Here is a 17,250-nt window from a genome sequence, read left to right on the forward strand (position 1 = left end):
TTTTAGTACTGTATTCCTCTCTGATAATACTAGTGAGCCTTGTCCTTGAAAATATCCACACAAATAACAAATGAAGAGAAGCTGAGAAAATAATTACGACCGGATTACCTCATCCTGGCACACGACATTCTAGTCAGTGGAGGCTGCCACACCACCGCGATAAACGAACACTTTTTATTCAGCACGTCATGAGTCCCGGCGTTATTCTACCGCGGGCCGTAACAGTGATGCGGGTGTATGGCGCATGAGCACAGACGTGGATGAGCATTGGCCCTGTCAGTCAGGAAGGACAGAAATATACAAGATATGATGTGTGAGGATACCGAACGATACTAACCAGATGCCTCAATATCAGCAGAAGGCACTAAATGAAGTCCTTCAGTCTTTTCCATTATAACGATAAGTATCAAGAGGTGGGTTTAAGGCAGTGGTTATCCTTTTTTTTTTCTTCTTCTTTTTTTTTCTTTCCATAATACATTTTACAGATTTCTTTTCAGGCAATGCAATGGAATCACTGGCTAATTACCAGGCAGGTTTTTATTCTTCTAGCTGTGATGGAGGCGTGAAGCATGGATAGTGTGCACACTGATGATTTGTGTTAATGAACAGTAAAAAAAAAAAAAAAAGAAAGAAAAGCGAGGGATTTGTATCGGTAGATGGCTCCTGTGTGAAGGTTTCAGGCTGCAGGATGACAGTGAGAAAAATGATCTTTCCCAGACCAAGTCTAAAGCTGTACGCAAATCTTTTGATAACTTGTGAGGCCGAGAGCCTTCACAAGTTATCAAAGGCAGCCCAAAGGTAAAATGTCTTTACAGGCAGCAAGGAAGTACAACCGATTCATGTTTGCTGTGATTGAACGTCTTTTTACTGGTGTGTGGGTACGGGCAGGAAAGTATGCCATATGCAAGTATTTCTAAGCCAGGGGGGGAAAAAAAAGCAGTTTTTTTTTTCTTTTCTTCTTTTGTCTTTTTTTTTTTTTTTACTTGGTTTTCACACAGACATACTTTGATACTGTATACACATAACTGAAAGGTAACACTGAGAGCCTGACATTCGTTCCTTTCTTCACACAGGACAATCAAAACAAAAGATAAAATCCTGCAAAAAAATGTATTAATCAAAGTCCTTCTGGGTGAAATCACTGTTTCGTGGTCAATAGATAAAAGGCCAATTTTATAGAGAGGAGAACTCTGTGTCACGTGGGCCACACACGCACGCACACTCGATAAATTCTTAGATTTGGTTCAGGGTTGACCATGTGTGGTATGCAAATGTGAAAAACCTCATGTTTAAAGCAAAAGCACACATAGCGGGCCGTACCAATAACTAACAAATAATACATTTTAATACGTTTTTATGATCAATGCAGCAGGGCCAGTTTTTTTCTTCTTCTTCTTATTTTTTTTAACATTTTTTTTTCTTGGTGTAAGTGGGAAAGTTCCAGCCGACACGCCGCAAACTCTGCTGGGCTTGTTGTCATTATTAGATGAGGGTTGGATGCAACTAGTTCGATTTTGCCCAAAAAGAAACAACAAACAAGCACGAGGAAAGCTCAGGCCAGTCGAGACGCCCTGCTTCTAGGCTAAAGCTAACAAACTGCCGCCGCTTCATGTTTATCACACAGACATGGCAGTGGTGATCCGAGCACAAAAATCAAAACAGAAAAAAAAAAAAAATTTCCCCCACACTGTCAAACTACTTTCTTCTATCGTCCAATCCTGATACAGACATTTCATATTATCTCCATGGGCATTTCACTTGTATTTCAGAGGAATCTCCAACCGAGCCCACCCACACACACACACGCACACACACACACGCACGCATGCACACACACACACACACACACACACGCACTCCAAACTCACTTCATATCTACTAATTATCAGATCTTGTAACCACCGAGGAGTCCTGGCGGTTTTGGCGTGAAACGATGTGTGACGGCACTCCTACTTTATCCCCATAAACAAAATACATTCTATGATGAGCATAATCACCCAGAAAGTGACGGAGACGGCGAGCCTGACCTCCCAACGAATGTGTTTAATCTGAATGTGTTGAATCGAGTCAGAAACCTGCACACGCCCGTGGAAGGTGAGATGAAATTTGCGGGCACTGTTGGATTTGACCCGGCGGGGAGCAACGTGTTGACACTGTGCTCCAATTTTGGAGGATAACTCAAAAAAAAAAAAGACTAGAAAATGCAGATGAGCCGTCTCCTCAGATGTCCGTACACGAGCTAAAAGCTAGCGGCAGCACACACAGACAAACACCAGAATCATTTAATCTCCTCCAAAAGCCAAACGCAACGAAGGATCAGGTGGACTATATGTGGGGGTGGAGGGGGCGGGGGCAATCCAACAAGCATGTGAAGGGAAAACAACAAAACAAATAAAAGCAATAGAACAAGGCACAAAATTGTCTGTAAAATAATTAAACTGTACAGAATCGGCCCCGGCAGTCCAGGGAGGGTCGGACAGGAGCATCAGCCTCGTCTCACCACATGGCCATGCCAGTCCTACTTTCCACTTTTTTTCCTTCTTCTCTTCCACTTTAAATCCCGCCCTCTCAGCCCCCCCCCCCCCCCCCCCCGACACAATGCTCCCACACCACCACCACCAGCACCCCCACCCGTCTCTCCTGGCCTGTCCAGTTTAGATGTAATACTCCTTCTTCTCGTCTGTGTTGTTGTGTCCGCCCTCGGCGTTGATGATGGCCGTGTCCGCGTCGGCCGCATCGTCCGCCCCTTTGGCTTCGTGTGTGAAGTAAGTTCCTGTGAAGAAAAAAAAGACGAATTAGCCACACGGCGACCCCCCCCCCCCCCTCCCCCCAGCCCTGCACCTCCTCACACTCTTCTATCCTATTACACTTGAGTCACAGCAACACACACATACAAAAAAAAACAACACACACTTGAACTCTGGAGATGTGTTCATGATCAAGTATGATTGCACTGCCGGTGCTTTACCTTTGTGTCTGGCAAAGTATCGACCAAGAACAATGAGTGCACAGAGGATGGCAAACATCACCACGGCAACCACTCCTCCGATGACAGCATGGTCAATTTTCTGTGGTGCCCCCTCGCCGGCTCTGGAGTCTAAAAACAGGACAATAACCGTAAATAATTTTCATGATCAGCAAGCCCTCTCAGCGAGGAACAAGACTAATACCTTCACACGGAGGTGGACCGCACCGGAGGCTCTGCCCATTAAATCATTAGGCTGCCAAAATAAGCTAAATCAGTTTGTTTTGTCTCAAAGCATTTGAAGCATGACCTAACCGCCCAGTGGAAACACTTGAGAAGGGCTGCTGAGGAGAATGTCGGCTTACATTGTTAACCAATAGAGAAAAGGAGATGATATCACAGCACAGGGTTTCTAAATGCTGCACGAAGTGTAACTAAACATCTCTCAATAGAGCTTTGGACTATTGAGCTCATACTGATTGACAAACCCTGAGAAATGCTGCCAGCGATCCTGATCCGAATAACCCCAAATTAGGCGTAAGTTTAATTCTTCCTCATTGATTTCCCTTCTCCTTGTAGCATGATCGTCTCATTGCTCATGAAATCCGTTCGACATCACCCAGTATATTCAAATATCACATTGAACGGGAAAGTCGAAAGGGTTGGATTCCCTTTGAAGGAGAAAACTTATACTATTTCAAAACATACAGATTCAGCGTGCGGCGTGTTCGCAGCACCGCTCAGATTAACATCAAAGTCTTCGCCAGGTTTACAGTGACAAAAGCTCAGATTGTCCATGTGAATGTGTTAACGGGCATTTTTGAGCCGCTGGGATTGTTTGTCTTGAGATCAGGTGCGTTGGTGGCAATATTGGAGCGGATCAGAAAGCATTTTACTCTTGCAGTCCAAGCAGCGTTTGCTTTTGTATTTTAATGGCAGAGACTACATGCATTATTTAATAAATCTGCTCCTACAATAGCCACGACCAAGCCGGCTTTTAAACCTGAATGGGGGGGGGGGGGGGGGGGGGGGGTATAAATCAGTTTATCCGCAGTTAAAATAGAGAAAGTGGACATGGAGACACACTGAGCAAATTCAAAATGCCAAACCAGCCCCAGAATTTTGGTTGGATAAGCTGCTGTCACAGGTTTTTTTTTTTTTTTTAAAGTGGACTGTGTCTTTAGGTTATGGAGTCTACATTCGTGGTGTCACACTGCTGAACCTGCCTCATTATATGAAAGTTTGTAGTACTCCCGTCGCTGAGATGGCTGCCCGAACCACTTGAGTGAGCAATGTTGAAAAATGTTTTAAGACAGTTATTTCACCATGAAACAGTAGACACCGTCTGCAATTTCAGCGAGAGTTCACACACTGTAAAATGCACTGTGATTTAAGAGGCCATTTCTGGAAGTTATAGAGCTCAATCATCAGAAATAGACACAAGTCTGGAGATAAATTGGCGCCCGGTGTCCCCATGCAGAGAAATACGCGGCAGCCTCAGGTGTCAGGGAGTATCACTGTCTAGCACTTAGCCAGATTTATCCGTGCGCCGCAGAAGAACAAGGCAAAATCTGAAGCCTTTAAATTTCCAGTCTCAGAATAGTTCAGAGGCATTTATCAATAGTCTATATCTGTGCACATTTGGACTGATGGAGGAGTGGCGGGTGAGGGAATGGCTGCACTGTTCTTTGCTGCATGAGAGAGCAGCTCAATTTTCCATCAATCTCACTAGTCATGCTCTGAACTTGAATGATTTTGATAAAAGACGAGTGGAGGGTGCAGAATTTCTCAGCACTTTGAGGGCATTGCCAAGTGGAGCCGAGACGAAGGGGTCCAATGATGAGCAGCATAAATCGCACATTGCCTTAACCACCCCCCCCCCCCCCCCCCCCCCCAAAAAAAAAAAAACAGCACCATTATTCCATGTTCACATCTTGGAGGTGGACATCTTGGAAGAGGAGCTTCGGCGAAGCTAATTAATGAGAAAAGTTTGGTTTCAGTTGAGTGCGCTCCTTAAAATGGACTTTTCTTCACGGGGCAAAGTGGCTGCCGTGCGTTTGTTTACTGTATCGGGGATGTCAGATAGCACAGCTCATTCCCGGAGGATCGGGGGCGGCCCATGCTCCATGCTAATGAACATGCTCCCACTAAATGGCCTGTGTGGCATCCTGTCCTCCCTCCCCTCCCTCCCTCCCCTCACCCCACACCTTCCTGCCCTCACCTTGCTCCCCGCTGTCGTTCGTTTGACACATCCACGAGGAAACATGCGGGGTCTCGGCCGCCTCTACACACCGAGGGAGAGTTTTATTTAACAGGTAGAAGAAAAAAAAATTTGCCCGGAGTAAGAGCCTGAGACTCCATCACCAAAAAATGTCAGGTAGGAACTAAGAATCCCATAACACCCACAGTATCAACTGTTATGGTTGGTTGCATTCCATGTTGCCTGCATTAAGTACACTACTGAACACTGGTTTTCTGTTTATCAGTTCTGTTTTTACTACACGAGCAGAGCTGTAAAAATACATGGCCTCGCATTCAATATACATGCAATAAATATTGCTGTCGTGCTCATTTCCATCCAAACGTATTGTAAAAGAGCTTCAGAGGCATATAATGCAATCCAAAACAGGGCTAAAGTTTATTGTACGAAGGTTTCAAACATAAAGGTCAGTGTTAGTGAGGAGAAGCACGTACACCTGTGCAAACATATTCAGCATTTCACAAATTAATATTACCTCAAGCAGGGAGGAAACAGATTCGACTTGTTGTATTATTAGGAATGAAAGCAGCAGCATTTAGGGAGCCTGACTCATGCGGGAGGACTAAAATACACACAACAGCAGTATTTTGTGAGCGGAGATTCACACCTAGCTTACATAACAATTATTAGGTCTTTTGCGGGTTCGTCCAGTTAAATTTAGGACTTTTGTTTTACATTTATACGGACCTATTCTTCTACCTGAGTCCAAATTTCGTATCATTCTTTGATATGACAATAAAGAATCCTTGAATCCTTGAATCCTTGAATCCTACATAACAATTTAATCCAAGTTCATTAGACTTTGATAATACTTAAGCGGTGATCGGTTGAATCAAAATAATTGAACATTTTATTCCCTTGATATGTGATATTTGCATTTTTTGTTTCCTCCTGTACCCATAATTCCCTCTTATAACATTACAGCTTTGTCTGGATACTGATCAGTTTCCTGCAGACTTCTTTTGTGTAAAGAGTTTTCAACTTAATAGTTGCAGGTCGTTTCTAAATCAAGAAAAAAGGAAGCTGCACCAAGGTGCCGAATGCTTGCCAAAACATCGGAAACTTGATGAAATGTGACTCAAAAGGCACTATTTTAGAGAAAATGAAGTGAAGCGAGCGTATCCAGAGTTTTGTTCACCCAATCAAGCACCCGTGTCAAACTATTAAAGTTGTTTTGGCTTCAATGTTTTGCTGAAAGACACAGGAACAAGCAGCACAGCCTCGATATGATTGGACAACTTTACCTGCAAAACCTGTCACGTCTGGATGTCCCAGCTGTGCAGACACGCAGTCGTACGTCTGCATGAGCTGTCGTCCTGGACATGTTTTTCTTCGCTCACCTCATTTGGTTAACAGATTTAAAATGGAGATTTAATCTGTATCGGCGCCGATCTGTCTGACCGAGATCTCTGTGTGTTTTCTTGCTGGGTTAGATTTTCATCACCATCGTTCTCCCGACGTGGATTACTTTGTCATTCAGCACCGTACCACACCCGAGATCTGCTCGGTGGCCCTACATGTATTTGCAAAAGCAGAAGGTGTTGTAGTCGGAGGAAAAAAAAAAAAAAAAAAAAAAAAAGGCTCCCAATGACAGACAGTATTATTACAGCAGCCTTTGCGGCCTCTCACTTGAATTAAGTAGAATTTGATTATGTCTGTAATGTGGCTGGTGTCCATTTCGCCGGTGCGGCGCAGCTCTGCTCGTCTCACGGCTCGATCGGGGGAGTGCTGACATACCCACGCCGCCGTCCTGACAGCATGTCCACAGGCGTGGGGATTTATGGGGGAATAAAGAGGATTTGCAACTGATGCCCGTGTCTGCGCAGCGGTGAAAACTGGTCCACTGAACTCCTCGGTACCTTGTGCTTTACAGTTGCGCCTTCGCCATTCTCTACCGGAATGACAAATTGCGGCTCCGGTCAGTAACAGAGCATCCTATCAGGCTGCCGCTGTCGCCGTGACTTCAGAGCTCGTCACCAGCCTCGACTCAAACTCATATTTTTCACTCTTTTTTTTTTTTTCCCCCTCAGCCAAATCACCCACACACGCAACATCCCAAATACATGAACACATGACAATTTATAGCTGTAATTACACAGGTATAATTGAAACAATGATTTTCCCGCATGGATCCAGAAAAACCTCTGCTTGCTGTGAACAGACTCCCACTGACTCTGCAAGGCTTTGCTGCAAAATACACTTAAGGACTGTCAATAGCTGTTCAGCAACATTGAACTGCTAACATCCAGGGCTTCTGCATTTGTTACTTTTCGAAAGGGGAAATGAATGTAATAATATGAGCATACGTGGGCAATCTCCACCAAATCATATTTTGTATTGCTGTTGTCGCAGACCATCAACAGAGAAAAACATTGTCCTCAGCTGAATTCCAATGCCACTGCCTGCTCGCTAAATAGATTCCCCGAGTCCTTTGTAATAACCCAAACAATGATTTGGAAGATGTACAAACACGACACTGACATTTAGCGGCGGAGCCGGGATGCAAGTGAAGGTCTGACTACAGCTAATAAAATGGCAACTGAATGGAAAGTGTGAGGGTGAACTTGAACTCCTCAATGACAGTTCCTTGTATGTTTTGAGATTGGCAAAAACTCCCCGCACAAAAGAGAGGAGCACCCATCGACACTTCATCTTTCCCTTCAGCCCGCCCTCACCCCGGTGGAGATCAAGGCGCGGGAAAAGGTTGACGAAATAATGGAAATCATTGCGCTCTTGCTAAAGTTGCGCGCGGTGTGCCGCGGAGACAGATTGTACGGAGCGATGCTTTATCAGCTGGAAATGAGGAGTTCATTGGCACATTCCATTCAATCTTCAAACCCTAATGTGCTAAGAAGAGCTCTCATAACCATTTACAACATTTCCATGAAAAAAACAAAAAAAACCAACAATATTACGGCAGTGAAATACTCTTCTTAACTTGGGGGTGGGCCAGCATTACCAACCTGCTCCCTGGAGACCAATTAAAATGGACCATTACAATATTTACTTTCTTTAATAACTATTTAAAGAGAGAAAAAAAATATTGCAGGTCAGGGAGGAAAAATAAATCAAGTATTCAGTCAGGGAATCAGAGTAAACAAATGCGAGCTGAAAAAAAAATTAGCATATCCAAATGATTCTTTAATTTTTCCAATGAAATACTTCAAAGAGAAATGATACAAGTGAGGGTTAAAGCGGCATTGGTAAATGTTTAATGACTAATTACGTCGCATACTTAAATGCACTCGTAACACTCTTTGTTGCAGTCAATGGTGCGCACGGAGTTAAGACTTGAATTCCAACACTAAACAGCAGTGGAGACCTGCCAACACCTAGAAAGCACTGGCGTTGGGGGGGAGGAAACGGCAAACAAAACATGTCTGCCAACCTGCCAGAAATGGATTCCTAAAATACCAGCTGGCACCAGATCGCAAGAGTTTCTCACAAGGGAGAAAGAAAGAAATCCCACGTGCTCTGTCAAAACAAACAAACAAACAGACAAAAAGAAACCCCACCACAATACCTCCGAGTCATGTATGTATCCTTTGCACCGCATGCTAGAAAGTCATAAAGATTTACAAATCCCAGACAGCTTAGCCAAGCAAGCAATAAAAAGTGTATTAGTGCGAGTAGCGTTAGCAAAATCTAAAGGGAGACGCGCGGAGGCCATATCCGGGTTGATGTGGAGCGTAATGTTTGCTTTCAAAGCTCTTATTGGCTGTTAACTCACAGGTTCGTTCTGTCCGCAAAACAAATGAGTGCAAACCGTCGACATTTGCCTTCAGCTTATCATGTTTAGCTAATGAATTATGCAGAGATGCAAGTAATTTTGTCAACTCAAATCTGAGGAGCATTTCTAATTTAAATTTTTTTTTTTTTGAAAAGTGTGTGAGAGACACCGAGCCCTTCCGTACGCCCGGCCCGTCGTTTGCCTTTCAATTAATCAGCAAAGGTCTTTTTAAAGCATGCTAAACAACAACTTACCCTGGCAGGCAGATCTGTGAAAACATAGGGCGATTTCAATCAAGTCTACAACATAATTCCTCATTCCCTGTCTTTCCGCTGGCTCCTCTCGACAAGCAGGGGGAGAGGGGGGGGTTTACCGGAGGCTTAGTCAGGATATGATGTCCCTGCCTTGGATCATCTCTGAGCATCTGACGAGCTGGAGCATTATCGCCACAGACTCCCTTTATTCCCTCTGAGCTGAAGATTCTGGATAAATTCCCCCCTCTGTCCAGAAGTACACCCACCGGCAGTGATTTACTGGGGGGGGGTACTGCATTATTTATTTATTTATCTAATGTGTATTTTAAACGCTCAGACTCTCTATCCTGAGGACAATATTCTGCCTCTCTCATAATAAAATGTATGATTTGTTTAATAAAAAAAACAAAAACAACAACAACAACAAAAAAAACAGCTGCACACTGCAGCGCTCGGAGCGATATGTCTGGATCAAGTGTTTAGATCAATGAGAGTGAAGGTCACAGATATCTGCTGCAACTTTTCCCCATACAAGACGGCAACTAAAAGCTTTTAGTCTTAGTGTAAATATTCAATGAGAAACACGCAGAGAGAAACAAGGTCTGAAAACTTTCAAACACATGAAAGAAATATTCTTATGAAACGGTGACTTATCGCTCCCCAGTGGTCCACGCACACGCACACACACACACACACACACACGCACACACACACACGCACACACGCACACACACGCACACACACGCACACACGCACACACACACACACACACGCTCCGTGCATCTTTGAAGACACCGAGAGACCTGACAATATGAACTCCTGTGAAAGTTTCTCAACATGAAACAGCACAGAACACAAACAACTGCGAGTTTCTGTGCTTCGCCGTGGCATTTGCTCCCCTACTGCTCTGAACAGCATTTAGGCTCCGGAGTTCTGAGGCTAGATGGGAAAACAAGAAATAATCATATTAAAAAAACAAAAAAACGGCGCGTAAAGCCACAACATTTCTTTTTCAACATACCCATTATTTTGCACCAATTGTCCTCCACAAAGCACATTCCATGTTTTCCTTTACATTTGGGGAGGAGACTTCGATGGATATTCTATTTCTCTGGATGTATGAGTGACAACAAAGCTAAATGTATTTGTTCATTGACACACTGTTGAAGTAAGATCTCAGTAAAACCCTGTGATCCAGCGCCGTTAACACAAAAGCTATGTGTCTTAAGGCAGTGTGTGAAATGAGAGGATTGATCAATGTGAGCAAAGTAATATTAATCTATCTTAAATGAGCCCAAACTTAAAGCCGATTTTTGAGAGAATATGATTATCTATACCAGGGGTGTCAAACATAAAGGGGCCAGAAAGAGGCTCCAATCGGCCTGCCACACTGTATTCACTGTATTTTTACATTTCATTCAAATGGCCTTATTGTGGCACTATTTTACAATTCCGGCTCAAATCTATTTGACACCCCTGATTGACACAACATGACCTGTGCACCTGTGTACATTCTCCTCTTCTCGTCTGTTTTTTTAGCAAATATCAAGAGTGTAATTCAAACATAAGGCCCATGGGCCAAACCCAACCCACCAACTGGTCAACCCTGCATTGTAAGGTGCACAAATGACTAAAACAGTAATCTACAATTCAATTTATGTAACTTTTCACTGTCCCCTTGTGCATACATGGCTTGATAATGAGATTGAGTGATGCCGTAGTGAATCAAATTATCACCAGTAGTTAATGGAAACCACACTGTGGAGGTGAATTTGTGAAACAATGGCTGCTGAATGCTGCAAAATGAAGGACGTGGCCTTTCAGCATTTTAATGTATTTTACACCAGGATCAATAAAATACATTAATTAAAGTGCTGTGATGTTGCATCAGAAGTTACCTGAATAAATGTTAACGTTTTGCTCACGTATACCTATTTGCACTGAAACACTGGCAACGTCTACAGTTGTCAAAATGTAGACAAGATGATGCTAGCATTTTACCAACGAGGCCAAATTGTGCTGCTGGACTAAAATGACCGTATCACTTGTTGCATCTATACACAAAAACTGAGTATAGAAGAGGTTACCGTTTACAGGATCACTCGTTCATGTCGATACGAGTATTGCGGTGAACAGACTTCCTTCTGCTGCTTCGTTGATGTATGAAAGCACTGCTAAAGTGTGAAAGATGTCTAGGGAGCAACAGGTTGCTGCTGAATGCTGTTTGCAGTGCAACAATATTGATTAATTGGGTCTATGGAGGATTGGTAGCTGTGTATTGAAGAAGTGTTTTGGCTCCTTCCCCTCAAGCCTTCAAGACCACGAGCTCCTCGAGAAAACTGTGGCAGAAGTAGACTAATACACGCGAGCGATGAGGAGGCTTCTAAAAGGTTTCTCTGGAATGTTTTGGGATGATTTGTATTTTCAGTAAGTTCGGTAACTTGGTAAATTGTGGAGACTAATGCCCTGCTTTAATTTTGTTAAACTCTGTCGTTGGAAAATACAATTGGTAAATTGACTTCCAGTCATTCTTGCGTACGCCAATCACTTCACTGTGTTTCCTAAAAACACTCTGACAGGTAGACAGAGCGACACCGGGGCTCGAACCACCAAGGTTTGGAATGGAAGACGACTCACTACCAACTGAGTGACAGTAGTAAGACGTGGCAACACAGATAGGAAGATTGATTTGGGATTTGTGAAAGTCTTACAATTTGATTCATATGTGACAACTTAAATGAACGCCTTGAGAAATGGACAGATTTTACCTTCAGGTTGAGGATCAGATGCTTCGATGACCCCTGACCTCGTTAGCAGATCAGGGATGCTGTTGACAGTTGTTATCGCAACTAACACTGTGCTTATTTTGTGCGAGTGAGACATTTCGCCATATACTTTCCCATTGGCGAGAGAAAAATGCTGTACTGTGGTGGTATGCTGATTAAGGTAGTGCGAAGCAATCTACCGCAAGCCAGCTTAGCATTGCCCCTGTGACAGGGTATTTAGAAGAGTAGTGAACTGCAAGAAAGCTCAATTACATCCTCCCAGCATGTACTGCATAAATCACGTTAAATCCTCTTTCAAGCCTGTCCTTCGGAAATTACTGGAATGCTACGGCGGAAAACACAGACACGGCCGCATCGGGGGAAGAGAAAACTGCAGAGCAATGCACAGCTCTGCAAAGCAAACTTCCTGTTTTGGCTTACGCCACGCCCAGAGAGAGCCAGAGAGCTGAAATGAGGCTGTGAGCATGCAGCACAGTCACTGACAAACAGTACTGCAGATACTCCGGCCCCAGCAGAAGAAATGTTGGTTCGGTGGAGAAATTCCAGGCAACAAGGAAGGGATTTCAGACATGCAACGGAGTTGAGTCGAGTCATTGTGAATTGAGATTTCTCGAGCAGCATTCATAAATATGACCCTGGTTTTAATACTTGAATTAGTGCGGCACATAAATATGACTGAAAGGCAAGTTTTTTCATGGAATTAATGTAAAAATGAGCGCTGAGAGCTGTCACACTGCACGCACTCTCAGTTTGGGTTTCAAACTTATTGTTGGTGCTGTATATTACCACTCCAGATATTTAAGCTGAGTGGTTGTGACAAAAGAGCAAAAATTGCCATATCTCTAAAGCAGCTATTGATAAACTGATCTATTCTTTAAGGATAGTTTTTTTTTTTTGTATTGAAATGTCACATTCTGGCATATCCAAATGTCAACTCCCAAGGTTGCCTCCCCAGCTGTCTAGCCTTGACGGTGCTTTTGAAATAATAGCAGTGGGTTTTTTTTCCTTCTTTAATGGCCAATATTGAAATGAATTTTTATAACAGAAGGGAATCAAAGTATAAAATAGGGTGTACACGAGGTGCCAAAAGGTTGCACTGTCAGAAAACGTGGCAAAATGAACCGCATTTCATTGAGTTCATATGTCTTTGAGAAAATAGTTATTGATGTTTTTCGGCCCGGCAATGACAAAATGTGACTGGCATTTGTAGAGGAGATGTAAAGGGCATTATAATATGATGGATGGGCCGGGTGAGATATAGCTGCAGATGCTGATAAGATAGCAGGGCAGCAAAGCAGAGTCTCTAAATTTTCTCACATCAAACATGTGACTGGAAAAAGGCTGTGACAGGTGTCTCTGACAGGCCTGCACCGCCTGTCCTCATTGTCACCTATCAGCAGCACTATCTGATTAAAACTGGCCATCCACAGTCTCTTTTTGCTGTAGTTACAAGCCCCCCTCCCACCCCCACCCCCCAAACACCTTATCAGACGTGCATGCAAGCTCACACACACACACACACACACACACACACACACACACACACACACACACACACACACACACACACACACACACACACACACACACAGTTGGGGGGCATACAGTACCTTGCGTGTTGACTGGGTTGGTGGTGGGTGTGGGGAGAGTAGTGGGAGCATCTAGATGAAAAGAGTAAAAAATAAATAAATAAAAAAATAAAGAACATGTATAAGAAATAAAGACAAGAGTAAAGAAAGCGACAAAAGTCATAGAAGATGAGAAGCTGCACTACAGAAATCATAACATGCACATGTTTCAGCGACTGTGTGAGCCCATGCTAAAAAAGCTATGGAGCTGAACTTGGAGGGCAGGTTTGCATTTCTAAAAGAAAAAGTCATGGGAGTGTTGAAACAGCGCGTGTTAGGTACGACTCACTATTGTTGCTTTGCAGTGCGTGACACTCAGTGCTGTGACACAATTCTCAGACAAAAAGAAGTGGCTCTGATTGACTCTAACCACTTAACGAAAACTGGAAGATGTTTCTGTGCTACGTCAAGACTGTTAATCTGAAGGAGCAACTCGAGAATAGACGGCATGGCTTCAACAAGCAGACGGTTCAGTTTGGTTTTGTTTTCCTAATGATCAGCTATTCATTGAAATCTGCATGCAAGCACGCTTAACAATGCTAAAATGCTTTTATTCTCCAAATAGTCCACCTTTGACAGTAGTAAGGTCACGTTCTTCTCCAGGGTTTTTATGCACCCCTGTGCGTCGTACAGGTCGTACTGCTGATGTAAGTAGATTTCCTGACAGGGTTTCCATATAAACTGCAGTTTGCGTTGGATGACAGGTCGGTTTCCACTTTTCCCGCTGGAGAAAATGAAGCCAAAGTGTCCTGCTCAGGAAGGCGGCCATTGTGACATCATTTGCAAGACACAACCGGCACAAACCTCAGCCTCTGACAGACGCACAGTACCTACCTGGGCCAGTTGTGAGTCAGTTCTTCTCTGAGAGCAAATGCAATCGGTGCCGTTTCGATAAATGAGTAAATCCTAGTTCATGAGGAAAAAACAAGTGATCAGCATGTATGTCTCGAGGGGAAAGTAAGACTTTCTGGCTTGGGTCATACTGGAGTTTCTAACCGGCAAAGGGCTATCAAGATATTTTGTTTTGTCCATTAATCTGCTTTCAGGGTTATCACAGCTGATCATCTTCGTGCCCTAAGTCTCTTGTATCACCTGCAAGTAAACCTCTTCACTGGCCTTCCTCTCCTCGCCATCCTTTTCTCTACAAATCGATCATTTCCCCTGCATATATAGAATAGAATAGAAAAACTTTATCAAACCCAGAGGGACAGCCTTGTCATATATGACCAAATGATCACCAACCTCATTTTTCATTCCTTATCCAGTCCATTGTGATGATTTCCAGCTGAAACCTCAACAACTTCATTACCGTCCTGTAGCCTGGGCCTTCTATCACAGGCCACTAATGACACTCGTCTCCATCTCCACCTTGCCAATAAGCAATAAGCTCACAATATCAGGATGCCACTTGCCAGGCTCATTTCAATCCATCCAGTAAATGTTAAAGTCTGTAGCTAAGTATCAGAGAATCAGCGACGATATTGCTATGAATCCACAGGGAACCATGAATGGATACATCAGATTATTTCCGTGGAACAGAAAACACCAATCTCATGGTGGCGATTTCAAAACCCCGGAAAAAAAACCAAAAACGTTATAAGATTTCACATTCGTTATTTGGATATCATTAAAGTGCAATAATACCCATGTCAGGGTTGTGTTGTGTTGAGATATTTCATTATCAACCTCAAGTGGCAAAGCAGCCATCCACAGAGTCGTGCCACTCTCACGGCGCAAAGAAAAGCCACATTTTTTCACTTTACTGGGGTTGTATAATATTACATTACGGCAAGTTATTGTATTTCTTTTTCAGATTAATTTTCTAATTATGTATGAATAATAATGTCTGGCAATCACGGAAAGGTATTGCCATTTTCCACAGTCTGGATAATTAAGTCAAACTGCAAATTAAACCACTCCGGTGGTCTCCTGCTGCCGTGCGGCGGAGCCCCGAGCAGCATCCTCTGCCCCGCGCCGCACTGATTAGGCCTGTCACTAACCCCCAAACAAAATAATCAGAAAAACAAAATGGAGGGCAATTCAGGTCCGCAACAGTACTAAGGAGGACTGAAAGCTTCCTCATCAGGGGAATATATGCTGGGCTGTGGCGCCGGGGAAAGATAGCTCGACCCCTTGCTGTGGGAGAGTCACAGCAGGGGAAATTGGCTGGCTGTCTCCATGCCTTTACTGTCTGCACTCCATCAAAAGACAGCAGTAGGGGACCACACACTCCCAAACTAATGATAAAACATCAAGGACAGCATAATGTTGCCGCCGGGGATGGAGTGTATGGCAGAGGTGGTGTTGATGGTGGTAGGGGGGTATCAGGGTATCTGGAAGAGATTCTCCTCTGACAGCATTTGAAGAGTCGGGGTTGGGGGTGGGGGGGGGGGGGGGGGGATTTCTTTCCCTGTGACTGAAGGCAGTATGATAGCTGAAATGTCAGAGTCTGGAAGAGAGAGGGAAATTGGCCATTCAGGGATGAGGGTCTTCACAAAGGCCGGGATAGGATGTGGCACATATAATATCCAGACGAACAAGAATTCTCCACGGGCAATTTCCAGGCTGGATGACTCTGGGCTCCGCATTATAAGGGCTGAAATACGAGTGTATTTTGAAGGGGCCATATTTTCAGGGAGCATTTGTATCAGTGAGGAATTTGATATGAGAAAATTTAACCATAAAGTGAAACAATGTAGGAGAAATTGTTTATCTATGCTTGCTTAAACCTGCCTGCCAACATGACAGCAGGGAAGATATTTTGCTTGTTCTGTTTTTGTCTATTTGTCTCTTGCACAAGAGTTTCTTTTACATGAGGCTTTACAGTTGCATTGCCGTGGCACGGCGTCTCCGCGACGAGTCTAAGAGGAGTCTACGCAGAGGAGGTCATTACAGTTTATCTAATGAATCCCTATTGTGAAAAGTAGTCCACAAGCAGAAGTGTTGAAAATCACTCCACACTGTGTTGAACGCTCGATAGAATCAGTGTGATTCACAAGGACACAGCTTCCTGACAGCCTCTCAAAAGAATAGGGAGCCCCGTGAGTCCTGTCTGCTCGTGTTATGTCAAAACACTGATAAACCCCAAATTTCCAGTGGCTTGTGAATCTTTGGCTCTTTGTCCGAGAAAGATTTATAGGTCGAAAAGTCAACTGCAGGCTGAATGGCTGTGGTGAGGAGGAGCGCAGTTGTCCTGCCAACAGGCAGAATGTGTGAGTTATAGCACCAGGTCACCTCCCAGAAAAGCCTCCGTCTCTCTCTCTCTATTCGTCTCTCTCTCTCGCTCTCTCTCTCTCTCTCTCTCTCTCTCTCTCTGGCCGGCTCCCTCTCACACTACAAGCCAGCCGGGGGGCACAATTCACAGCCCGTTTGCAGGCACACCCTCGTGGCGAGCAGCATGACAAGCCTCTCTCTCAGCCTTTTCGACTGGACACACATAATACAGGCGCCACAATAGAACTTGATTTGACGTGGATTTACATCGGCCTCACACCTGTCTGGGCTGTCGCGCTGTGAAAGGTCATTAGTCTTTTTGAAATAGAAAGAGCCCGAAGGACTAGCGCCAGCAGAGGGTGGCAGCAGGATGAAAAGAGAATTGATGGACAATTCAGCCTTGTTCTATCAATA

General features: G+C 43.9%; 1 protein-coding gene across 1 annotated transcript in view; it reads right to left on the reverse strand.

Annotated features, from left to right (window-relative positions):
- Positions 1–2,639: 2,639 nt before the first annotated feature.
- cadm1b (cell adhesion molecule 1b) overlaps positions 2,640–17,250 on the reverse strand; it is a gene marked incomplete at its 5' end in the record, with an annotated part of 186,763 nt that continues 172,152 nt past the window's right edge. The window contains 3 exons of the mRNA XM_080511032.1: positions 2,640–2,773; positions 2,969–3,097; positions 13,606–13,656. Of these exons, the coding sequence (XP_080367158.1) occupies positions 2,655–2,773; positions 2,969–3,097; positions 13,606–13,656 (299 nt within the window). The 3' untranslated portion in view covers positions 2,640–2,654. The remainder of the gene's footprint in view (positions 2,774–2,968; positions 3,098–13,605; positions 13,657–17,250) is intronic.

Source organism: Blennius ocellaris, assembly GCF_963422515.1.
Source record: "Blennius ocellaris genome assembly, chromosome: 2".
Lineage (NCBI taxonomy): Eukaryota > Metazoa > Chordata > Actinopteri > Blenniiformes > Blenniidae > Blennius > Blennius ocellaris.